Genomic DNA, 26,006 nt, shown 5'->3' on the forward strand with positions numbered 1-26,006 from the left:
AAGGCATGGTTTATAAGCAGCACTACGTCAAATTATTTTAACAGGCTATATGATAAACATTAATTGTATTCATTGACAAACATAACTAGTTCACAAAATATAGACTGACAATAGAAAAACTCTATTTTAAAAATAAGTTTCATTGGCTTTAATTTATACGGTCATCTGCAAATTCAATTCTAATATGATTATTTCCATCATAAAAGATGTTTCATCTTATTTTCAAGTCATGTAGAAATAGACTGTGAGGTGGTCCTGATTTCTTTCCTTTTTAATACACAGATGTTGCAAGGATAATAAAAATAGATGAAGCCAGCTGAAATGACTTTAAGTAACTTGGGCTATTGCTTTAGCTAGATCAGCCAAAGATTCAAATGGTCAAAAAAATCACTGTTCTGCTGAAGAAAAGAAGGCAGAGGAGGAGACTCAGGTTGTTTTGTCATTTGAAGTGGATGATTCTCTAGAAATAGAAGGGTATTCTTTCTCTGCTACTGCCAATCAAATAAACTCTATGAGCAAGTTCTTATAATAATAAATATGTTTTTCACTCAGTTTTATTCATGTTCCTCCTTCTTTTTAGCACCTAAGATATGAATTATGCATGGAAATGGATGTGAATTTAAATTAAAAAAATAATTTACCTGCATATTTATTATGATGGAGATGGGTTTAATCTCCATGAGAGTGAGATTGAAAAACATGCCAGTGAATTTCAGGGTACCTCTTTCAACGAAAATTTTCCGCTACATATTGACCCAATTTGGCAATTGATCAGTGATCCTACTCATACACAGACAATTTTATCGACAAGTTCAAATTCTGTTCTTGTTGTATTTAAGATAACCTTGATTTAAACTTATCAATTTCTCCTCTTCCTGCAGGAAACAAAATCAATACATCACTGCTTTTCTAGCATCAAATGTACTGCTCCAGAAGTAGCAGCTATTTAGTGTTACAAGAATACTTTATTTTATTTAAGACTAGCCTCAGCTTTGTCTTCTAATTTAAATCAATTTCCCACTAAGTAAAGAAGACCAAAACATAGTGAGTAAACTCTGCACTCCCTGAACACTTGCAACACCTGCATTTCATGTCTGGTTGCAAAGAACAAATCAGAATGGGGGGAACAAGACTGTTTGTCATCTTTTTTCACCTGGACACCCAAAACTTGAAGTCACTGAAAAAAATATAAGTTATTTTCTAAATGATCATCACCATATAAGTGTTTCACCTTGAGTACTGTGTGCAGCTTAGGGAATCAAACTATAAGAAGGGCAGGAAATGATTGGAGAGCATTCGAAGGAGAGCTACAAAGATGGGCAAGGGTCTGAATGGGAAGACCAGGGGCAGGTCCTCTGGTTTGTTCAGCCCGAGCAGACGTTGAGGAGAGGCCTGATGGCGGCTGCAGCTCCTCACAGGGAGCGAAGGGGCAGCGCTGAGCTCCGCTCTGTGTGACAGCGACAGGGCCCGAGGGAACGGCACGGAGCTGTGCCAGGGGAGGGCAGCTGGGGGTCAGGGAAAGGGGCTGCAGCACAGGGCGGTGAGCATGGGATGGGCTGCACAGGACAGTGGGCATGGCCCCAAGTGTACAAGTCCAAGAAAAACTTTGGATAATGCTATCAGATACACGGTTTGAATTTTAAGTGGTCCCATATAGAGCCTGCAGTTAGACTCCATGATCCTCATGGGCCCCTTCCCACTCACAGTATTCTGTGCTTCTGAAAAGTGTTACAAAAATCAACTTTTCAACCCTTTTCATTTTAATTTTAGTAAGCTGATCAGCCAGAAATGCATGAAGGCTTGAAGGGAAATTAGACAGATAGATTGCTTGCTGTCCATACAGCCAAAAGAACTGGGTGAGACGAATGCAGCAAAGCTAGAAGGTAAAAACATCCATGCACACCTATCTTGCATGTCTCTAAATTAAGATTATGGCAAAGATGGTACGGAAAACTGACAAGCAAACATCTCCCATCAGGAAAACAAAAAACTGTAAGGTACTGTATTCATAAGCCACAGCACAACTCAGATAGTTGATCTAGAAAACAAGTGAATACCATTAAAAAATATATATTAAATCAATATTCATTCATGATAGACTTTAACTTGAGGAATTGTAAGACCTATTAAGTGATCCATCATCCCTGCAAAACTATACTGTAAAACATCTCTATTAAAAAAAAACAAAACAAAACAAAACAAAAAAACCCACCATTTTATGTCAAAGGAATTGAAATAAATTTTTGGCCAAAGTATGTTCTTAAAATACTCATTGGTCCAGAATATTAGACTGGTGCAGGACACCTAATAAATCAAATAGCAAACACTATTTTGCACATTTAATAAATCTGAAATTCATGCTTTCTTTTGTTTGAATAAAATTCAAATTTAGTTTCCAAAATGTATAAGCAGGTAGGAGGACTCATTATCATCTGAAAATTGTGCAATTTATGATCAGTCTTCCACAAGAGGGGCATGAAAAACCACACTTTTCAGGACAGTATTGATTTGTTTTTATTTTTACTGTCAAGCACAAAATAAAATCCCATAGCATAGCTGTCTTTTGTACTGGCAGCATGCTTCTGTTAACTGGATTATTCAGACAAATAATTAAGAATATTATTTCAAAAGTACATTAAAATAATGCCAGACTTCTTATTCAATGGTATTTATTAACATCTCATATGCTTTTTTATTTCCCTTCAAAGCTACTGAATGCTATTTAGATTAAAATGAAAAATCCTGGATTTTATTCTGAGCTACCATCAACTTAGTTACCTGCATTTGATACCTACTAGTGTCAGTGGTTTTGGTTTTTTTAATATATGAAAATAAAAAGTCCACAAGCAATTCAAAATTTGTCGTGACTGACACAGTTGACAGATTCCCTCAATCACATAATGCTTTCATAATGTTTTCATGAGAAAACAAAAATCAATATATCTGTAGAATACTTTTGCTTACATAATATTCAGTTTTCCAAAAGCTAGTGGAGGAATTAGGATAATCCTCAAGAATAAAAGCATTAAAAATAAATGAGATGTAGTACCATCTCACAAAAACAGCAACGTGGTAGATACAGATATGTTTTAAAGATTAACAATAAATTTAAAAAAATCAGGAACAGTATTGATATGTATATGACAACCTGCATATAGGAAAAAATTTTTGCTTGCAATAAGGAAAAGCTGAAATTCAGAGAGAAAGAAAATTGTTCTAGAATGCTATCTCTTTCTTAAACCTGATGAACTGCTTTTTTTCCAAGAAGCCTGGAGAAAGGCTAGAGGAAAGATGCATCATTTGTTTCTAGAGGAGAGTGTTTGGGGAAATATAGCTGAGGAGATGACATCAGTTCTGAGGTCAAGCTGCATTTCTGGCACCTTATCCATGGCATATGGATACTCACCATGAGCTATGCATCTAAGCAGAGACTATGCATTTGTTCAAAGGATAAGATTCGGCTGTTGATGTTTTTGAGGAATCTTGCGCTTGTTTTGTCACTGCTTTATCCATCCCAAAAGCCAACGTAAATAGATGGATGATGATAAATAGAGAGTAGCCTTAATAAACGGTAAAGATAATTAGATAGATTGGTTCTTATTACTCATCTTTTGATTTACGTGTTATGGTTCTTGAATTCTAACAGGAATAGCTGCATATGTGAAAAAGACAACTAAGTTTTTCAGATGATAACTTCAGTCATGTTGCAATTCATGTGCAATTCTGACCATGGTGGTTCATGCCAAGTAATTTCTCTCTAGTTATCCCCTGCAGATCAAATTCAAGAACACAGGTTTTGCTTGCTACAGACTGAACAGTCTCATCCAAAGTCACCGTTATACAGTCTCACATCTTCATAATTATTTTACAAGGAAAACAATCTTTAGGAATCTGTTCTCAGATCAACAGGTGCAAATATTGATAGCTTCTGACAGTCACTGTGTTAGTGGCAGTAATCGATGACAGTTAACCACACAATTTTTGCTTTCATTCTTTTTCTACTTATAAGGAAGCAAAATGGCTTCTGATAGGTTCTTGGCAATAACAGGCAAAGTATTTGCAAGTAGGCCAATGGTTATATACAAAAAGAAGAACGGGATTCACCCAACCGGTGAAGGGGATTTCTGGCTGTGCAATGCTCATTTGCAGGTAGCAGCCTCGGTTCAAGAGACACCCTCCGTTTAGTGGCTGGCCCTAAACATGTGCCCAAGATGGCTCCTCCCTATGCCTGCCCCGCTGGTGGCATGGAAAGCACATGTGCAAACATTTGCCTGTGCACCTGGGTCAGCCACACCCATTCGTTAGGGGCTCAATCAGCAGTTTGAGCCATGGCCTAACAGTTCCCCTACAATTGGATAACAAAAAGGTACATTTGCAACATATATTGGTATACAGTCTTATCGACACTACTTCATCTTTCTGTTTTAAACAATGAATAGTCTAAGAAATTGAGCACACGCAGTGCATATGTTTCTCAAGCATGCAACACTGAAAAATGTTCCAGGATATTTCATTCCCTGTGATCCTTTCTATGGCACCATGCTGACAGATCCTAAAAAACACACCTTATATACACAGTAACAACCAACTCTCACTGCCCAGTAGCCTCAAGGGAAATGTCATACTGCCCTAAAGACACACAATCCTCAGCAGTTCCAGTACACCTGAGCTGCTGCAAGCTATGCTGCCAAATAGATCATTCTGACCTGAACCTTCCCTGCTAAATCTAATTATAACAAAACCTAAGTTTTATTTTGCAGGTAACAGCTGGCTAAGAGTAACAGCTAATGATCTAGGGCCTTGGAGAGGAGAAAGGAAGATGTGCAGTTCTTTTGCCTTGTTAGGTAGAATTTCGACGAGTTTAAAAACACAGGTAGGCTGGGAAAACACATTCTGTGCACTTTTCTTTCTGAAAAGATCTTCTGTAACACTAAGATAGAAAAAGTAAGACAAAAACAAGAAAACAACATGCTTCTAGAACATAAAAATTCCCAAATTCAGTTCTTTATGATTAGCTATCTGACATATCACAGAGCTGCTGGCTTAGACACCAAAAACAAAGATGTAAAGTAACTTAGGAATAAGTTCAGTTTTTAAGAACAGGAAGCAGTAATTTAAAACCTATTTTCTGGTGATTCACCGAAGACAACAGCAATGCAAGTAAGGCCAAATAAAGCATAACTAACAACAAATGGAAAAGTACTTCCAAGGTATCAATGACTGTCATTCCAATCTATTTTTTCAAGTGGAGCAGAAAGGGAAAAAACATAAATAACAAAAGTTGTAAAGACATTATACAAACAAAAGACCAAAAATCAGCATCACTATTTGAAAACACACAGCACGTTCGCCTACTGCTTCTAAAAAAGCATCATCTCACTGTAAAAAGATTATCCCTTGTGAAATTAATGACTATTCAGACAATCAAGGTCTGCCTATTGTGAAGAAGAGGGGGAGCAGGTAATAGCAAACGTTTGCTGCTAATAGCAAACATGCAAGTTTGTCAGTCTAAATTCTGCTTCACTGTGAAAGCACAGAATATTACATTTGTTTTCTTTTTATGCAAAGAGAACTCCTACCCTGGATTCATAGTTACTGTACATATGTACATGAAATAAGTATTAAAATCTTTGTACTTAAATTCTGACAGAACATTTCTCAGAGCTAGGCCAGCCTTTTGGCTAGCATACTATCACAGAAAAACCATTTGTCACTACTATTATAAAGCCAGCTCAGTTACTTGGACAGTTACTAATAACAAGTGACAAGGCCAGGGACTGTAATGCTTTTTCAAATGACATATGCTTTGTTAACACAAACAATGCCATTTGTAAGTGTAAAAAAATGGTTTGGTATTCTTCAGAGCACTTACCTCAAGAGCTACTCATTTTCTTGATTAAAAATGCAAATTTTTTTTTAATTAAAAAGAAGATAACCAAAATCACTGACAAAAACAAACAAACAAACAAACAACAACAACAAAAAACAATGCAGGGACTAAAAGAATAAATAGCTTCAAAATAAAGAAGTAACAGTTCTGTGATATAGTATTTTTCATTATTAATAGCTCTTTAAATACACGAAAGCTGTGAAAGCTATACAGAATGATCATCTACTTGTTCAAACTATTCCACGCTGCTCCAGTAGTCATTTTTTAGAAACACATCAACAGTTCAATTTACTGGAAGAACAATGCACTCGGTGTACAGACTAATAAGCATACAGAGATAATGTAATACTCTCTATGGTCTAACTACTCTTTCACTGCCCACTTTATGCACTAAATTCTCATTTCCATAATATATACTCTCAGTGGCTCATAAGTTAATTAAAATTTGAGCAGAAAGACACTGACCTGAGCATTACGTTGATCATGTGGTATCACAAGCACCCTATTATCATGCTGCAGAGTAACTACAGTTAGGCTCAAACACAGTATCACCATGGCACTATCTAGCAGCACACTGCAATGGAGCGTAACAGTGGAGCATGGTGTCAATGCATCAATATAAGCAAAGAAACTTTCCACAGCTTCTGCTGCAGACAAGATCCAATGTGGTCCTGTGAACTGAACATTACAAGAGGTCTGAATGGTTTATATGCTCTTGAACTATATCATCTGGTTCAGTTACATTCAGTTTACTCTGTACTGCCAAGGATGTCCCCTCATGCAGACAGAAGCACAGTGGGAGGGAATAACTCAGGCATTTGTTTCCAGTGCTTCACTCATGATCCAAATTAAAACTTCAATGTAGATGCACCCACAAATTACCCTTTAAAAAAGAACAGTGTTATAAAATATTACAAATAAAATCTCAGCGCGCCTGTGAATGAAAACAATACATGCCCTCATTAATAGTCCATTTTGGTTCATATTTAAAAGATAACTTCAATTATAGTATTTTTAATATAATGCAGTTAGGACTTCAATAAAACATTATAGACAACTTTGTTCACACAGTCAGCCAGGCATTAATCAATTCCTGAAAGGCAGTGGGCTATGGCAGTATTTAGTCTTTCTGATGTGACTAGCCACAAGCACCTACAGCTAAACATTTCACCCACAGAAGGTTTTTTGATTCTATCTTCCATCATGCCATGATGGAAGCAGTGCCTCAATCACAGGGTTCAAATATACACATAAGCCATCACAGAAAAAGAATACTTTTTCATTTGTTTTTTAAGCCTCTGTGAAGCAGATGCAGAGTTTGTAGTTCAACACAAAATTCCTAGCTGCAAGAGAATAACAGTTTTGCCACAGATTCCAACTGTAGAAGATTTAAGCAATAGTCTCTATCATTCAGATAGAGTTACTTTTTAGATACGTAAATAAATAACACTAAAGCAGGCAATTTGACAACAGATCAACAGAAAACTTTCATGGAATTGTTCAAAAAGCTAGACTTTTTTCTCCAAAATACCTGTCTATTTTTCTCCTGATTAGAGCCCTCAGGTGAAATGGCATGTCCATTCTCAAATTGCTTTTATTTACAGAGTAGTACAGGAAACTCTTCTCTTACCTCCTCAATTCATTTTTTGTTTTTGTTGTTGTTCTGAATTGATCGAACTGCTGAACTGATTAAGATACAATGAAGAAAATACCCTCCCCTGAGCATGTAAAAGTTTCAGTTGTTAACACCTGGACAATTACATGGTCAAGCTCTGGTTCCTGCTCCCCAAGCTAGGCATTTCACCAAGAACACTGAGCTGAGAAGGTACAGAGCTTCTACACAGCACATTCAGTGCTTTGTGTCAACTTATATTTATATGTGTCAACTTATATTTATGACTCTGCAGGTAAACGTGTATTTTAAGAGGGACTGACTTCTCCCACCTCTTAGAGACATATCTTAACAGAAATCTCTCTAATAGAACATTATGGCCAACTTTATATATATATATATTTATTAAGGTAAGCCTCAAAATCCCATCTTCAACAGCCTCCCCTATTTACTGATCAGCTGCCTTCACAGAACCTCTTGCTACTTTTCTGCAGATGAGAGCTGACAGGGTAAGAAGTAAGTTGCAACTAATGGAACAAGGACAAGGAAATCTATACTTGCAGTTTTTGCTCAGTGATATTTCTGCAAGAGGAATTCTCACCCCAGTACAGCAAAGCAACCTCCACAGATTTGGACAGCTAGCACTACATACTGTCAACAGCACACATCTCCTAGAAAATAATCAAATCCAGTACTGAAAGCTGCAAATCACTCAGCAGAAGTACTGCTGAAGGAGTAACCTACCCCAATGAAAAACAAGTATTCTTCAGAGTAAACCAGTTAACAGCCTGTATAATAAATGACTATTCCAGTAGTCAGAAAAACATCCCACTTTTTATTTTTATTTATTTATTTTTTTTAATAAAATCACAGAACATAAGTTAGTAGGGACCCACAAGAATCACCAAGTACAACTCGATTCCACATGGTACCACCCAAAAATCAAGCCATGTCTGTGAGCATTATCCAAACATTTCTTGGACTCTGGCACTTGGGGCTGTGCCCACCACTTCACTCTAGTGAAGAATCTTTCCCTGACACAACTCCACATCGTTCCCTGAGGCCCTGTCACTATCACACAGAGCAGAGCTCAGCGCTGCCCCTCCACTCCCCTCGTGAGGGGCTGCAGCCGCCATGAGGCCTTCCCTCAGCTCCTCTGCTCTGGGCTGAAGAAACCCAGAGTTCTCAGCTACTCCTCGAACACCTTGCTTCCCAGACCCTCCTCCATCTTTGCAGTCCTCCTCTGGGCACTCTCCAATAGTTTTTGTCCTTCTTAAGTTATGGCACCCAGACCTGCACCCAGTGCTGGAGGTGAGGCTGCACAGCACAGCACAGCTGACAACCCCTCCCTGTCCCGGTGGCAGTGCTGGGCCTGGTGCACCCCAGGGTACGGTTGGTTCTTTGGGCAGCCAGGGCACACTGCTGGCTCACGTTCAACTTGCTGCTGACCGAGCCTTTTCAGTAGGGCTGCTCTCTGTTTATTTTAATGGAGGAATGGATGGGAAACTTTCAAAGCAAAAACTGCTTGAACCTCAGAGCATCAAACACAAAAGCAACTCATTCCTATAAAATTACAGGTACTGAAGGGAGTTGCCTTATTTCACCTACTACTGCCATTACAAAAGCAGATGCTGTTATGTCAGCATTCATGAATATGACAGAGTGAGATATGTAATTCTGCAGAAAGAATTCAACATAGGTTGCTCTGAAAGTAATACCTTCCATGAAAGCCACAAGAGATACAAAGAGCAAAATAGCACTATTTGATAGAAAAAATTCTCAGCTATAAAAAAATCATTTTCAACAATAGTCACCACTACCAGCTATGATGTCAAGCTCTTGTTGAAAATGCATATCTCGTCACTAGTAATGATGTGGTCCAAGAGACCATCACCTTCAGCCTCATATTGGTTCAGTAGGTCCTGACAAATATTGTGTTCAATCCGTTATTTTGTGAGCATCTGTGGGACCCATATGGTGCAGTGGTTTGCAATGTCCAACATTGCCACCATTGTTCCAAATGCCAACATTCTGCTTCGTACAGGGTTTTGTGTTTGTAACCCACTGATTCCCAGGAATGAGCTGATCAAGACTCTTTACATCTTGTAGTATGACAGCTATGTATGGCTGTCTGGAATATGGCTTGTCTTTTCTGTCTGAAATCACCCACTGCCTCACTGTGCTCACATCCACTGTTTAGTCCCCGTAAGAATACAGAAAGTATCAACTGAAACCATTTTTCCCACATGGAGGAATTCAGTGACACATCTTTAAATCCTACACATTTTCATGTCAGATTCCATTTTGTCAGACTGCTCCTCTGTTGCCATCTGTCACACGGCAACAAAGCATAATGGAATTATGGGGGGGGAAGGTTCAACCTGTGCTGCCATATCACCAACACCATCTCTGATGTTGTGGGCCAACACAGTAGAATCACAGAATCACAAGGTTGGAAAGAACCTACAAGATCATCTAGTCCAACCATTCTCCTATTACCATTGCTACCACAAGCTCTAAACCACATCTTGCAGCTCCTCACCCAGATGCCTCTTGAATGCTGCCGGTGATGGCAACTCCACCACCTCCCTTGGCAGCCATTTCAGTGCCTGACCACTCTTAGAGACAAAAAGATTTTCCTTACGTCTAGTCTAAATCTCCCCTGGTGCAACTTGTGGCCATTTCCTCAAGTCCTGTTTGTTGCCTGGGAGAAGAGGCCAAACCCCTCCCCACAACCTCCCTTCAGGAAGTTGTAGAGTGCAATGAGGTCTCCCCTGAGCCTCCTCTTCTCCAGACAGAACAATCCCAGCTCCCTCAGCCACTCCTCATAAGACTTGTGCTCCAGATCCTTCACCAGTTTCGTTGCCCTTCTCTGGACACACTCTAGGGCCTCAATGTCTTTCTTGCAGTGAGGGGCCCAAAACTGAACACAATACTTGAGGTGCGGCCTCACCAGTGCTGAGTACAGGGGATGGTCACCTCCTTGCTCCTGCTGGCCACACTATTTCTAATGCAGGCCAGGATGCTGTTGGCCTTCTTGGCCACCTGGGCACACTGTTGGCTCATGTTCAGCTGAGCATCAACCAACATCCCCAGGTTCCTTTCCTCTTCACAGTCATCCAGCCACTCAGCCCCAAGCCTGTAGCGTTGCATGAGGTTATTGTGGCCAAAGTGCAGGACAGAATCACAGAATTGTAGGGGTCGGAAGGGACCTCCAGAGATCATCGAGTCCAACCCCCTGCCAAAGCAGGTTCCCTACAGCAGGTCGCACAGGTAGGCATCCAGGCAGGTCTTGAACATCTCCAGAGAAGGAGACTCCACCACCTCCCTGGGCAGCCTGTTCCAGTGCTCCGTCACCTCACTGTAAAGAAGTTCTTGCGCACATTTGTGCAGAACTTCCTGTGCTGCAGTTTCCGGCAGTTTTCCCTTGTCCTGTCTCCACTCACCACTGAAAAGAGTCCGGCCTCGCCATTCTGCCCCCACACCTCAGATATTTATAAACCTGGATCAGATCCCCTCTCAGTCGTCTTTTCTCAAGGCTGAACAGACCCAGTTCACTCAGCCTTTCTTCGAGGCAGAGATGCTCCAGGCCCTTCACCATTTTTGTGGCCCTCTGCTGGACTCTTTCCAAGAGATCCCTGTCTTTTTTGTACTGGGGAGCCCAGAATTGGACACAGTGCTCCAGATGAGGCCTCACCAGGGCAGAGTAGAGGGGGAGGATCACCTCCCTCGACCTGCTGGCCACGCTCTTTTTAATGCACCCCAGGATGCCATTGGCCCTCTTAGCCAAGAGGGCACACTCCTGGCTCATGGCCAATCTGTCATCTACCAGGACACCCAGGTCCCTCTCTGCAGAGCTCCTCTCCAGCAGCTCATCCCCCAGCCTGTACTGGTGTATGCAATTATTCCTCCCCAGGTGTAAGACTCTACACTTGCTTGGACCTGGCACTAGGCCTTGTTGAACCTCATCCCATTCACGTCAGCCCAGTGATACAGCTGGATCGTTCTCAAGGGCCTCCCTACCCTCAAGCAGACCAATACCACCTCCCAACTTGGTGTCATCTGCAAACTTTCTGAGGGTTCACTCAATCCCTTCATCTAGGTCATCATTAAACAAGATGGGCCCCAGTACTGAGCCCTGAGGGACAGCACTTGTAACGGGTCACCAGCTGGACTACTACCCCTTGGGCATAGCCCTCTAGACAGTTTTTTACCCAGTAAAATGGAAGGCATTACTTCCACAGCAGTCGTCAAGCATTTAATCCACTCTTTGGACTTAAATTCTCTGCTCTCAGAATTCCTCAAGGCCCCATGATTCAGCTACCATTATCAGCTCAAGGTAAACTACAAGTACCAAGCATCTTTAGGTTTTCAGCAAGGATCACAAAACTGAAGGTGGTTTTGGATGACTTTATGTATCCTTCTTACACAAAGAAAAATTCCCGTAACATTTCTATTTTTTTAAAAATTTTTTTTACATTTGTTTGCAAAACTAAAAGCGCTAAGCATTTTGTAGAAAATACTTCCAAACTCTGTTGACCATTTAATACATCTGCACTACACCTGCAGTAATAACATTTGGCAGTTTCAAATCAAACGATAGTGGAGTTTGACACAATTAGGCAAGAAAGTGCATAGTAAGTAAAATATTAATAAAAATTTCAACAAAGAGAAATTCTTTGAAATATTTCTGAGTATTGAAATATTTGTTACTGAATTACTTCTTCCCTCACATAGCACTGTTATACCATTCCTAATTTCAGAAACACTGTACCAAATGATACTGCATGAGTTATAAATGGCTAACAAAATATTTTAGTCTTTATGGAATGTACAAGCTTAGAACCCAAAATTATTAATAATAAAGTAGCCAAGCATTAAGTAGGATGTAAAAATAGGTGTCCTGGTTCAGAATAATAGCCTCCCTCAGAATACTGTCTCTAACAGTCACCAAACATAGATGCCTCAAGACGAACATGAATAGAGCAAACTCACATTAATGTTGTCAAAGAATATAGTTTTAACACCAAAGAACTTGTAGTTCAATAATTAGCAATTTTATATTTAATTAGTTTCAATGGGTTTCTCTAAAGTAAACTTGCCATGCTGCCTCTTATAAATTTACAGCACCCACAATATCCAGCGGATACGAGATCCAACGCCTAACTAGACACTGTTCTACATCCAACTTAATGGTTTCTCTCCCATCTCCATCTGCTTTTACTCATTTAAACTAAATTTTATTTGTCATTTAAACATCCTATCAGTCCAGTAATGTCTTCCTGTGATTCTCCACAGGCAGTGTTGTCTTTAAAAACTCTTCATAACTTATGATCAGCAAATATTACTCTTTATCTCCTTTACTTATGAGTCTGTGATGAGCTACAGAACCCTATGAATCTACAGCTGAGATTCCCAATCTCTTTCCATCACTCCTTCATTCACCATACATGAATCATAGAATCATAGAATGCTTTGGATTGGAAGAGACCTTTAATATCATCAATTTCCAACCTCCTGCTACAGGCAGGGACACCTTCCTCTGGACCAGGGTGCTCAAAGCCCCATCCAGCCTGGCCTTGAATGCTTCCAGGGAGGGGTTATCCACAACCTCACGGCTAGCACGGGTTTTTAAGTTCACCCTGGGACCTGAGGACCAAGATCTTGCTGCTAAACCATAGGTGCAATTTCTCCTTGGAATTCTCTGCCCCACCAGTACCCCATGATCATTGTTTCAGATGGTTATATTTTCCCATTTGCATTCTGCTTTTACTTCAGATCTCATTGCCTGCCTCTATCCAACAGTACAGCAGATTTAGTGGTTCACATATCTCACCTAGTTGCGTGTGGATGTTTCTCACTCAAACCTCCTGTTACGGTTTCAGCATCTACTGTGTCACCTTGTATGATGGTGCTCTCTTCGCCCCCCACTTTGCCTGGTCATTATGTCCAAGGCCTAGTGCATACAATGAGGTGCAAAGGGCCTTATCCTTGGGACTAATAACAATCAAAGTTTCACCACTGGCACTCAGACACCTAGTAACAGAAACCTAGCTCAAGAGAACCAATTCTAAGTTGCATAACTACAAGTCAGTCATCTTACTCTATAAATAGCAAGCAGGCAAAGAATCCCCTGAAAAGTGTTCTTGCAAGCAGCGGGCTGCACACCAGAATCTCCCCTTGAGCAGGGATGCTCCTCAAGGTGCAGAGATTCATTCAGAACATGGTTACGCCTTGCTAACAGATCCTTGGCAAACAATTTACTGTTTTTAAGTTATACTAGCTTTGCTAAGATTTGATCTTAGATTCATTATGCACCCCCCTACCCTCTATGTAGGAAATAATAAAGGCTATTTAGCCATTTTGAATCTTGTTAAGTTGCTGTTATCATTGCTCAAATTACCACCTTAGTTATATCAATAAATATCTTTCTGCCTTTTGAGAGGAGCGTGCAGTGCTTTGGTCTCCTTCGACAATACCTTGCAAGGTAGAAAACCCCACTATATTGCAGCGTATAAGGACTTGACTTCCTCGAAGTCAACATTTTTAATCCTCTTCTCAGGATAGAAGACGAACACATGTCATATCACCACTATGGATTCTCCAAAACCTAAGCTCACAATCTCTAGCAGGTATGCTGAAAGGACTCCAGGCAAACCACACAGAGCAGCACTTATTCAGGTGATAGAGTTGCTATCAACTGTTGTTGCTCAGCAATGCACACTACTGTGTCAATTCTGGAAACAAAACCGACTTGACTACTTCCTCCTCCATTTTCACTTTCCTGCACAGATGTGTGATATAGTACAAACTTGTGAAAGGGTATAAAATCCTGTTTAAATCCAAGTCACAATAGTGGCAAAAAGGTAGCAGCAAATGCTTGAGATTTAGCCAGCAAGCCAAGAAAAATGTTTCATTGTGTTCCTACAGCTTCTCCTGCCCCTTTTAGCTACATTAGGCAAATACAGGTGTGTTCATAGCAATACTTTTCATTGTCCTCTCAGAAAAGAAATGTGCCAAGGAATCACAGTATCACCTGCAAATTTCCCATTGTCATCTGCAATTTTAATAATGATTGTTGTTAGAATTCATGATTGCTATTATTCACTGATTTGCTGACTTAAGTCATCCGGTGCAAGATTCTTTCTAATGCTTTAATGCTTTCCTTTTCCACTATTTTTTTTTTTTAAAGTGTTATTTTCTATCTGTGAATTCAACATAAACCAACAATCGTATTTTGAGGTGGGGAAACCTGAACCTTACATGGGGCTTCGATCTAAAAGAAAATGAAAATAAAATAAAATAAAATAAAATAAAATAAAATAAAATAAAATAAAATAAAATAAAATAAAAGAGAGAGAGAGAGAGAGAGAGAGAGAGAGAGAAAGAAAGAAATAAAGAAAGAAGGAAGCCCTCAAACTGAGGGCTTGGGACCCTTAAGCCGCCACGCAGGAGCACCAGGGCAGGATTCACTGCAGTCCGCGGCTGACGGTGGCCTGCTCACGGCCACTTCGTGGGCTGTGAGCTGACACCCAGGTTGAGGGGCTCTGAGGGGTGGGACAGGGACTGCAGGTCTGCACAGAGCGAGGGAGGGACAGGCAGCACCTCGGGGCGCCTTCCCTCCCACGGAGGGGACGCAACAGGGCACTGTAGCCCGCCGCTACACGGCACCTGACTAACAAGAACGCGCACCGCGGCTCACCCCCGGGCACCCGGGGCTGCCAGGCTGCCACCTCCCAGCGCCCACCCCCGTTCTCGGAGCTCGACCCGCGGCGCCGTTCCTTCGCCCGCAGCCACTCCTCCCCGCGGCTCCGCGCACGCCAAAGTTTCGCCGCTCGCGACCCAGCGATGCGGGGTCCCTCCCCGGACCCGCCGCCCTCCGGGCCTCCCCCCTCACCGTCCCAGCTCGGACTCCAGATCGAAGTAGTGTGTCAGGGTGTCCTTATTAGAACCGTCGATCCAGTAGTCGGGCGCGGGGCGGCCGGCCGAGCCCGAGGCAGAGGTGGAGGGCATGGTGACTTTCAGCGGAAAGTGACGGACACCGGGCAGTCCCCCGCTCTGCTCCGCACCGGCGGTAGGCTGGAAGTGACGGGGCTGCTACAGCAGCGGCTGCAGCGGCTTCCCAACGGCACCCCCAGCTCGGGGGGCGGGCCCGGGGCGGGGCGCGGGGCCGAGGGCGGGAGCTCGGCTGCTGCCGGTGGTGGGCGTGGGGCCGGGGCTGGGCGGTGGGTGTTGGCGCTGGGACGCGGCCCGGCGGGAGGCGAGCAATGCGGCTTCGCGGTGCAGAGCTGGAAGGCGGGTAAGGAGATGAAATTGCCGTGCTGCAATGGCACTCCGAGCAGGTTATGAAATCTGCAGCTCATGCGATACGTGCAGATGTAACATATTATATCGCTGGGTATAGCGATCCCAGCAAGGAGTCGGTGCGAAGGCAGCTTCTGCTGGTATGCTGGTGAGATCCAGCAGCAGCAGCCGTGCGTTCCTCGCATGCACCGCACCAGCCGCTCCACGGCCTTGCCGTGCCACGCACTCACCGCCGCCCCCGTGCGCACGGGCCATGTGCAGGCCGCGCCGCAGCTCCGACATCGTGTCCTGTCCTCCCGTCACACGCCTGCTTCTGAACGCTGAATTCCCTACGTAGAGCATAGCGTCCTTTTCAGTGCTGGGTGTATAGCCGTGTTTCTCAACCTGGCTTGTTTTCCCCCTACAAACAAGCCTGACTCCTGCTATTCCTCTTCTTCCTTCCCTGACTCGGGGGCAAATGATCTCCAATTTTAATTTCTTAATTCATCAAAGGGCTACACGTATATAAATAAAGATAATAAAGAAGAAAAGCTCTTCTTTGTTCAGTCAGATAGTAGAAAAACATGTTAGTCTGGCCTTTTCAAATGGAAGGATAAAAAATAGAAATACAAGACAAAAGAGAGGTAATGCCCTTTCCCATCAAGTTAACTTATTGCTGTTTTAAAATTAAAATACAGATCCCCATCGTGATTTGAGATTGCATCATTTCCAAACTAATCTTGGGAAGAGTGAAAAAAAAAAGTAATCCTGAGCCCTGCTTTGAAATCCAAAATCCCCTCAGACCCACAGTATGCAGAGCCTGACCAGGCTGGGGCTGGCAGTGGGTACACAGCATTTCACTGTTGATCGTGCCTGCACCTAGCTCTCTGCTGACCCTCCCTCTCCTGGCCAGCATGGAACTTTTCTTCATAGAGCTTTGGTTGCTAGGTGATATTTCCTTCTTTCTTCTTATGGCATTTTCTGACACATCTCCTGAGAAAAGGAACGGTCACTGCTTGTGGAAACCCCATACGCTCACAGAATGGCCAGTCAGCGCACTATAAGGCAGCTGTGTTCTGTACTGTATTTTTGTTCAGTCACATATCTAACATATTCCGTAACCCATAGGGTACATATGTGTTGAGGATTTTTTTGAACAGTTTTAGTGGATTTTTTTTTATCAGATTCATATCTCAGGTGTTCTAGATATGCTTCTTATGGGACTTTCTTTGTTAATGGCATAGCAGCAGATCTTTTTATGTACTGGGCCACCTAGGTAGAATTAGATCATTTGTAAAGGTCCCTTCCAACCCAAACCATGTGAAAGGCATTGACTTCCCTTAAAATCCTGTCTCAAAGTGAGCTGGGTCACACCATATTGACAACCAAGTACTTTAAGACTGACTGTTCTCCAGAAACTCCGTAGAATAACAGAATCATTATGGTTGGAAAAGACCTCTAAGATCACCAAGTCCAATCATCAACCCGTCCCCACCATGTCCAAAACTATGTACCTCAGTACCACATCTGCATGTTACTTAAATACCTTCAGGGATTTCCTCCATCTCCCTGGGTAGCCCAAACTAATGCATCACCACTCTGTCTGAGAAGAAATGTTTCCTAATATGCACCTGAACCTTCCTGGAAATGAAGAAAAAGAAGCTTAAGAAGGAAAAAAAAAAAAAAAAAAGATAATATAGCAATATGTAAATACAATCATATGCACTTAAAGTCTTCAGGTTGCATACTGTGTGTGACCAGCACATGAAAGCCCCTTTCAGCCTCCAGAGAACCAAGGCAGCATTTCAAACATGAGGTGCTCTGGTTGTGTCAGAGATTTGTTCACAGTGCGCTGATTTGCATTGTCATTGCTAGACAAAAGATTAAACTGCTAAGGAAAACTCATTTATGTATTTATGGCATGCTGTGTGTGAAATTTTATTTTGGAGACACAAATACTATAGTTTTCCTGACAACTAACCTAGGTTACAAATTCAGAGGAAAAATGCAGGTCCAGGAGGCGTGCAATTTTTGCAAAGGAAGCAGTTTTTATAAACACAAAAATAAAGACAGAAACTGTCAAACCTCCTACCCCTATTCTACCACTTACAAATTAATCTTAAAGCAGAATGTTTATCTGGTGTGTTGGTGGATATGAGATCGGTAATCTTTTTGCCCTCCTCTGGCTGTGATTCTGCCTTGTGAAATAATATTACCCTTTTGTACAGTCATTACTACACTGGATATAAGCAGTTCACAGTTCACAGAATTTCCTTCAAAAATAAACACAGGACAAGAACTTTTTAAACTTTGTTTCTAATCTTTCATACAATTCTAGCAGCTAGATCTTGGGAAGAAAACATAAGAACAAGCAAATTCTGTCCAGAGTTTTGAACAGCTTGTTCGTAAGTTATGTACGTGTATTGAAAGAGCAGTATGTTAGCCTTGCCATCTTAGGCTGGTATTCTTCAACAAACTGCCTTCAACCAGCATATATATTCAGGATATTAAAATAAAAAGGATTTGTCCCATAGGCATATACAGAAAGTGTTGCTTATTGAAGGTACAAAGTGTCCGTATGCAAAATAGAAAACATAGTTATATGTAATAATTACTCTGTCAGAGATTGTGCTCACTGAAGAATATTTGTCATAGAATCATAGAATCTTAGAATCTTAGAATCATAAAAATGGCTTGGGTTGCAAAGGACTGCAAAGATCATTTCATTCCAACCCCCTGCTATGTGCAGGGTCGCCAACCAGCAGACCAGGCTGCCCAGAGCCACATCCAGCCTGGCCTTGAATGCCTCCAGGGATGGGGCATCCACAGCCTCCTTGGGCAACCTGTTCCAGTGTGTCACCACCCTCTGGGACAAAAAACTTCCTCCTCATATCCAACCTAAAACTCCCCTGCCTCAGTTTAAAACCATTCCCCCTTGTCCTGTCACTATCCACCCTCGTAAACAGCCGTTCTCCCTCCTGTTTATACACTCCCTTCAAGTACTGTAAAGCAGCAATGAGGTCTCCTTGGAGCCTTCTCTTCTCCAAGCTAAACAAGCTCAGTTCCCTCAACCTTTCCTCACAGGAGAGGTGCTCCAGCCCTCTGATCATCTCAGTGCCTCCTCTGGACCTGTTCCAAGAGCTCAACGTCCTTCCTGTACTGGGGGCCCCAGGCCTGGACGCAGTGCTGCAGAAGGGGCCTCACAAGAGCAGATTAGAGGGGGACAATCACCTCCCTCTCCCTGCTGGCCACCCCTTTTTTAATGCAGCCCAGAACACAGTTGGCCTTCTGGGCTGCAAGCACACACTGCTGGCTCATGTCCAGCTTCTTGTCCACCAGGACCCCAAGTACTTCTCTGCAGGGCTGCTCTCAAGGAGATCTTCTCCCAGTCTGTGTAAATACCTGGGATTGCCCTGACCAAGTGCAGCACATTGCACTTGGCCTTGTTGAACCTCATTATGTTTTCTCCACTTCTCCAGCCTGTCCAGGTCCCTCTGGATGGCTTCCCTTCCTTCCAGTGTATCGACTGCACCACTCAGCTTGGTGTCATCTGCAAACTTGCTGAGGGTGCACTCGATGCCATCGACTGTGTCACTGATGAAGATGTTGAAGAACACCGGTCCACTGAGGGACACCGCTTGTGACTGACCTCCACCCTGACACAGAACCACTGATCACAACCCTTTGGCTGCATCCAGCCAGCCAATTCTTAATCCCTCCAACAGTCCATCCTTCAAATCCACATCGCTCCAATTTAGAGAGCAGGATGTGGTGAAGGACCATGTCAAAGGCCTTGCAGAAGTCCCGGTAGATGACATCCACCATCCTTCCCCCATCCACTGAAGCCATCATTCCATCATCGAAGGCCACCAGATTGGTCAGGCACAATCTGCCCTTGGTGAAGCCATGCTGGCTGTCTCAAATCACCTTCTTTGTCTCATATGTGCCTTAACATACCTTCTCTCCAAACAGTTTGCAGACAGTAGGTCTTTCTTCCTGATGCAGATGATCCAGTATTGTAATCAACTTTTACATTCATTTTCTTGATTCTAATGCTTGTGGTATTATATGCCATGCATATAATGCAGAGTAGGTCTTTTAAAAAAAACCTCTGGATCCAAGCCTCTGTAGTATATGCCCATCAGCTAGGAATGCCAAAACCCTCTGTATTGTCTCTGTTGGAAAATAGGCCTTACGACTTCTATTGGACAAGTTTCTCATAGTCTCATATGTCATCATATTTAAAGCTGTCTTACATGTAAATCTGAGCCTACTTATTGATTTTTAGAACTGCTGGATAAAGACAGATTCTTTTATCAGCTGTTTATGTGAGTAGATTAAATCTGGTAAGAATGAGCACAGGGTGCAGTGGTAGGCCATCAGAAGAGTAATGGTTGGGATGATGTGTTCTTATGCCATAAGAAGGAGAACAAGCTGTCATGAGATCCTTCACAGAGTGGCAATAGAGTGGAAAGAAGGAGGGTAGCAACAAGCTCAGATGTTTTGAAGTCTAGACCACTCTTTTACCAGTATCTGGTGAAAGGAAATGCGTAAACAAAGATAAAAGGGCGACTGCCTGAGGAAGGACAATTAGAAAGCAGTGTGATTTAGCCATTCCTGAACCACACTCTTTGTGCCCCAGTTATCAGTAGGATCATTTTATAATCATTGTAGGAGGATAAATGGAACTGCTAGCTTTGCAAGATAGTCATGGCTCTCATCTTTTGTGTCCCTTTTTTAAATGATTCAATCAATCCTTTGATTTCTAGAGTGTAGAAGGGTTCTTGAAGCTCATTTTCCAGTTCAAAACATACTGTTTTACTCGCTAAAGAAAATAATGCTGACCCACATGATTTCGCAAGTCATTAAAAGCAAATAAACCAATCTATTGATGGCAGGCTTCACAAATTGTGGAGCCCTCAGTACAAGAAAGACATAGAGATCTTGGAAAGGGTCCAGAGGAGGGCGACTAAGATGATCAGGGGGCTGGAGCACCTCCCCTATGAGGACAGGCTGAGGGAGTTGGGCTTGTTCAGCCTGGAGAAGAGAAGGCTGCGGGGTGACCTCATTGCAGCCTATCAATACCTGAAGGGAACCTACACCCAGGAGGGGAGTAAACTCTTCAGAAGGGCTGACAACAGCAGGACTAGGGGAAATGGATCCAAGTTGAGGGAGGGAAGATTTAGTTTGGATGTTAGGGGGAAGTTCTTTACAAGGAGAGTGGTTAGGCCCTGGAACGGGCTGCCCAGGGAGGTTGTGGATGCCCCGTCCTTGGACGTGTTCAAGGCCAGGTTGGACGGGGTCCTGGGCAACCTGATCTGAATGTGTACGTTTGGTGGCCCTGCTAGGCAGGGGGGTTGGAACTACATGATCCTTGAGGTCCCTTCCAACCCAGGTGATTCTGTGATTCTGTGATTCTGTGATTCTGTGAAATCAAAATCACTGGTAGGACCATAGAAGTTACACACTGCTCTTCCTGAGTAGAACCCAGGGAGCTGCTTCTGCTTCTCTGCTTGGATGAGCTCCAGCTGAAGGTTCCCTGCCATCATAAGCAGCTCAAGAATTTCTCTAGGACAAAATGGATGCTTGCTTTTTTTTTTCTTATGCAAAATACTGTGGTCTTTTGTTATTTATTTCCCCCCCAGTATGCAATTTTGCAGCTTAAACACACCAGATCAATATGATGGAAAACAAACAAACAAACAAAAAAACTGCCATACCAAACCAAATGAAACTGATGACAACAAAGGAAGAAAAAGAAAAAAGAAAAAGGAAAAATAAGAAAAAAAAATTGTGACACGAGTTTTAATATGCATGTGTAAGAATACAAAATTTCTATCAGGACTTAAGGTGATACAGAAAATATTATTGAAAGAGACACAAAGGTTTTTGATCACCACTGAACAGTCTTAAAATTTAAAAAAACAGTGTTGACAGTGTTTAATATTGTTTCTTTACAGATGGAAAAATAAACTTCATCACTATTTTGGTATTTGGAAAAATAAATCTAGATACAAGAAATTACATAAAAACTGGAAGAAAAAAATAAAGTTGGCAGACAGAAACAGTCATTTCTGTGAGGCAAACTCACTTAAGCAAGATAGGGATGAAGTCCCACCTTAGTTCAGTTGTAAACCACTAATTTTGGAGAAAGGCTAGAAGTAGATTTAGGCATGAGAGCATAAGTACCTTAGGTAGGTATACAGTGAACTGAGAAACTAGGAAAACATTCTTTAAGAATTTTTTTTTTTCTTTTCAATTCCTACGATTTATGTTTTGGCTACCTTCAAAGCAAATAGTATGGAGAAGTACAAAGGTAAACAGCTGCTGCAGACCTCATTTTAAAATGCTCAACACTTATTGCCGTCTCCTCTGCTGACCTGTGAATAAAGTCAGCATAAGTTCAGCAAGGTGTTACACTGCCAAGCAAAGAGAGTGAGTCTAAAAGCTATTTGTTCAGTTTGACTGGCTAACTCCAGATTCAGCAGTGCAAGTTTACTTACTATGTATGTAAAGGGAACCCAAGACTCATCACAGCCAGATCTCAGAACCCAATCCAGTGTGTTCAATAGCTGGTCCACTAGCAGGGAAGTTAATGGCCATGGCTATAGACACTGAGCTAGAATTCAAGGATGATTCCTGTTGATTTTTCATGTAGCTGCGCAAGTAGTTCCAGCTAATCATTTTTGCTTTTCTAGTTGTAGCATTTAACAACAGCCTTTCTTCTCAAAGGAAATAAATAAAACTGCCTGGTGCCGTAGAAGAAAAAAAAAGTCAGTTATGACCATTAGTTCTGACTGTTGCTGTGCAGTGTAGGGCAGATCTTCGTTTCCCTCATTTCATTCACTCAATCATACAAGATTGAGAGGGCTCTAATTGCAGTGTACTTGTGCTTGGGTCACTCATCACATCAGTATCGGTGAAAACTGTGAGAATACTGTATTAGCTTTACTCAGGACACGGCACATCACAAGAAGAGTAGCTATCATCATATGTTTCAATGGTTTCTGATTAGGTAGATGAAAGTTCTGCATATTTTAGAAACCTGCAGCTTTTATGAGCAAGGAAATGACTGCTGTTGTTTCGTACACCTTTCTGATTAAGCGTTCAGATATGGCCTTGCTTAGTTGCAATCTAATTTCTTTGAGTGCCCTGTCAGATATTGATGATAACAGATTCGTTATGTGCTAGCATATAAGGTTCCTAGGAAAGATCAAATTCTTGAGAAAACCAAAACATATTAAAAATAAACACACACACAAAAAAACAGAAAATAAAACACAATCCAATTTAAAAAATAGGGGCTAGCTAATTAGCTGTATATTAGGATCAAGGATTAAATTGTACCTTTGATATTTGTGGAGATAATTATTTCAAGTGACACACCTAATACTTGTATTCATGGCTTTCACAAAGAAGAATGAAATAGCAGTGATGAAAAAAAACTTAATGCAGAAAATCTAAAGGAGACAAAATACTTGCAATGGAGTATTTCTGCCTGCACCTACTAGAGAATTCCTCCATTTACTCCTTGTTAGATTGAATGTCAATCTTTCCTTCTTCACAGGTCCCTTGACCCCTTGTATCCATTGGCACTAGTCAAAGATTCATGGAACAGTTTGGGTTGGAGGGGATCCCTTTCCCATGGTTAGGAATGAATCCTTCCACTGGATCAGGCTGCTAAGGTCCCCATACAGCTTGGCCTTGAACGCCTTCAGTAGGGGGGCATCCACAGCCTCTCTGGGCAACCTGTTCATATCATCACCCTCATAGTAAAGAATTTCTTCCTAATATCTAATCTGAACCTCCCCTGTGATTAAGATTTTTTTTCCATTTTGTGAAAATCAGCTGAAGCTTATTTCATATACCTAAATCTTTCTCATTTGTTTAGTTACAGTAGCATTAGTTAATAATAGAACATTAATGGATTGAACAAATATACTATTATTATTATACTTGCCCCATCAACAACACTTTTTTTTTTTTCTGAAAAAATAAAATAGGGGTTAAATGAAGAATTATAAAGAAACCTGGCAGAATTTAAATCAGACTTTGGTGGATATCATGTATAAGGATTGTATTTCAGAAACTACCTTCATGCCCCAGGGTAACCACTGTACGTCAAAAGCAAGAAGCAGAAGAATTTCACTGCTCACATTAGCAGCTTTTCTTGTCTTTTCTTACTCACTATGTTTGCTTCTCTACATGCCTTTATCATTGCTTAGACCCTTGATTTATGTAATGTTTCTAAGAGCTTTGATAACATCTAAGTCAGACAAATCACTTTATAAGGAACTACAAATTCCTTTTGCTTCCATTAAAAATTTTAGCAATAAAATTAGGGGCATACCTCCAAGTATTGCTTCTTATTTTGTTTTTGCTTTTTATTTATTTATTCATTTCAATCTAAATACAAATACAATCAGTAAGATACCAAATATTGAATTCAGTGAAGAAGAACTCTTCACTAAATCAAAATGCTGCATTCACAGACTGGCATATTGTTCAAATTAATATTTTCTCTTAGATATTCATTGATGTTCAAAGATAAACAAATAAATAAAGCTGAGTTGTGCAAGTCTTTGAAGTAAAGTTGAGTTTAACCTTAGACCGAAAATGATTTTTCAGCATTTGTAAGAATAAATGGAAATATGCACGTGTAAATCATATAGACCTCAAGGATCCTGAAGCTCCAAACCCCCTGATGCAGGCAGGGCTGCCAACCTCCACATTTAATGCTAGACCAGGCTGCCCGGGGCCCCATCCAACCTGGCCTTGAACACCTCCAGGGACGGGGCATCCACAGCCTCTCTGGGCAGCCTGTTCCAGCACCTCACGACTCTCTCTGTAAATAACTTCTCCCTGATGTCCGACCTAAATTAAATCTTCCCTTCTTCAACTTAAAACCATTTTCCCTTGTCCTGTTATTATCTACACTTTCAAAGAGTTGGTAAAAAATCTTGCATAATTTAAATGTTGATCTGCACACACTTACTGTTGCTGTATGCAAAGCCTTTGTGCTTACAAAACAGTTCTTGCTTCCACAGAACTGATGTGCAGAAAGGCACAGCATATTTGTGTGCCTATCATACATACTTATTAAAATAATAAAGCACTGTCTGAAAACAAGCAAACTCAAATACTAGTCACTCTCCTGCTGATCTTGGTGCACATTTCTCAGTGTTTCTCTCTAAGATGTGGCTTTCAATAGCAGATGTATTTTTTAATCTTATTAGTATGAAAAAATTATTTGTATGTTTTAGTAATAGATCAGAAATTGGTGCTGTTGTTGTTTCCAACTGTTCAATGCCAATGAACTCTGCGCATCCTGAACAGATTGTCAAAAGTTTTCTTTCAGAGTCAGTAGTTGTGAAACTGATGTGTTTTCTCAATACCAGATGAGAACTGCACAGATAATGATCTATCTATCTAACTGGTAACCAGCTAATCTTGCCTTGACTTATGCAAAGTTTCCACTACACGAGCACTCTAACAACAGAAGTCTGCTTTGATTTTACCTGCTACTTCCATGTTTCCTTAGGAGCTGTAGAATTCTTTTATATGAAACATCAGCAGTTATGCAGATAAGCATCTTCACTCATAGGAGGAAGGAAGTATGAGTTATCTAAACTGAGTTGAAGAATTATAGAGTTCATTATGCTTTTCTGACTGCATTTGTGAAATTGCTTTCAATAAGAAATGAAATAAAATAACAAAGAGAGGCTCTTTAGCCTTGACTAGAATGAAAGCAGTGTGTGTGCTTTCTCTTTTGTCTGAGTCTTCTTGGTTAGTTGTCTGAATCCCGCACGGAAATTCACAAGGAAACCTGAAATTGCTATTTTGGGATTTTACAGTAAAATGCAAATTGCTTATTTCAAGTATTCAAATACTTAATTTGACTCAGTTTATCTTTTTCAACATAATTTTTGTAACAACAGAAGTAATTTTAGAAGCAAAATGTTTAGCTTAAAAAGTATTTACATAAAATATTTTATTGTTTCCATCATTTTTTTATATAACATGATTCACTGAGTTTAGTTCAAGGAGTGTGTTTGATTTGTACGAAGGCTGTTTAAGAAGATGTTAAAAAATTCTCAGCCTCAGTGACAGACAAACAGCAGCACAGAAAACAAACTCTGTTGTCAGAAAAGTAGATAAAAGACAGAAGTAAAAAAAAAGGGAGTATATTAAAAGACATAAAAATGGATAGCTATCTATTTG

At 41.2% G+C, this 26,006-nt stretch overlaps 1 protein-coding gene across 1 annotated transcript in view; it reads right to left on the reverse strand.

Moving 5' to 3' along the window:
- CAMK4 (calcium/calmodulin dependent protein kinase IV) overlaps positions 1 to 15,652 on the reverse strand; it is a 154,884-nt gene extending 139,232 nt beyond the window's left edge. Inside the window, exon 1 of the mRNA XM_052701033.1 lies at positions 15,400 to 15,652. Within this exon, the coding sequence (XP_052556993.1) occupies positions 15,400 to 15,515 (116 nt within the window). The 5' untranslated portion in view covers positions 15,516 to 15,652. The remainder of the gene's footprint in view (positions 1 to 15,399) is intronic.
- Positions 15,653 to 26,006: the final 10,354 nt, after the last annotated feature.

The sequence above is a fragment of the Tympanuchus pallidicinctus genome, unplaced genomic scaffold (genome assembly GCF_026119805.1).
Source record: "Tympanuchus pallidicinctus isolate F22 unplaced genomic scaffold, pur_lepc_1.0 scaffold4, whole genome shotgun sequence".
Classification (NCBI taxonomy): Eukaryota; Metazoa; Chordata; class Aves; order Galliformes; family Phasianidae; genus Tympanuchus; species Tympanuchus pallidicinctus.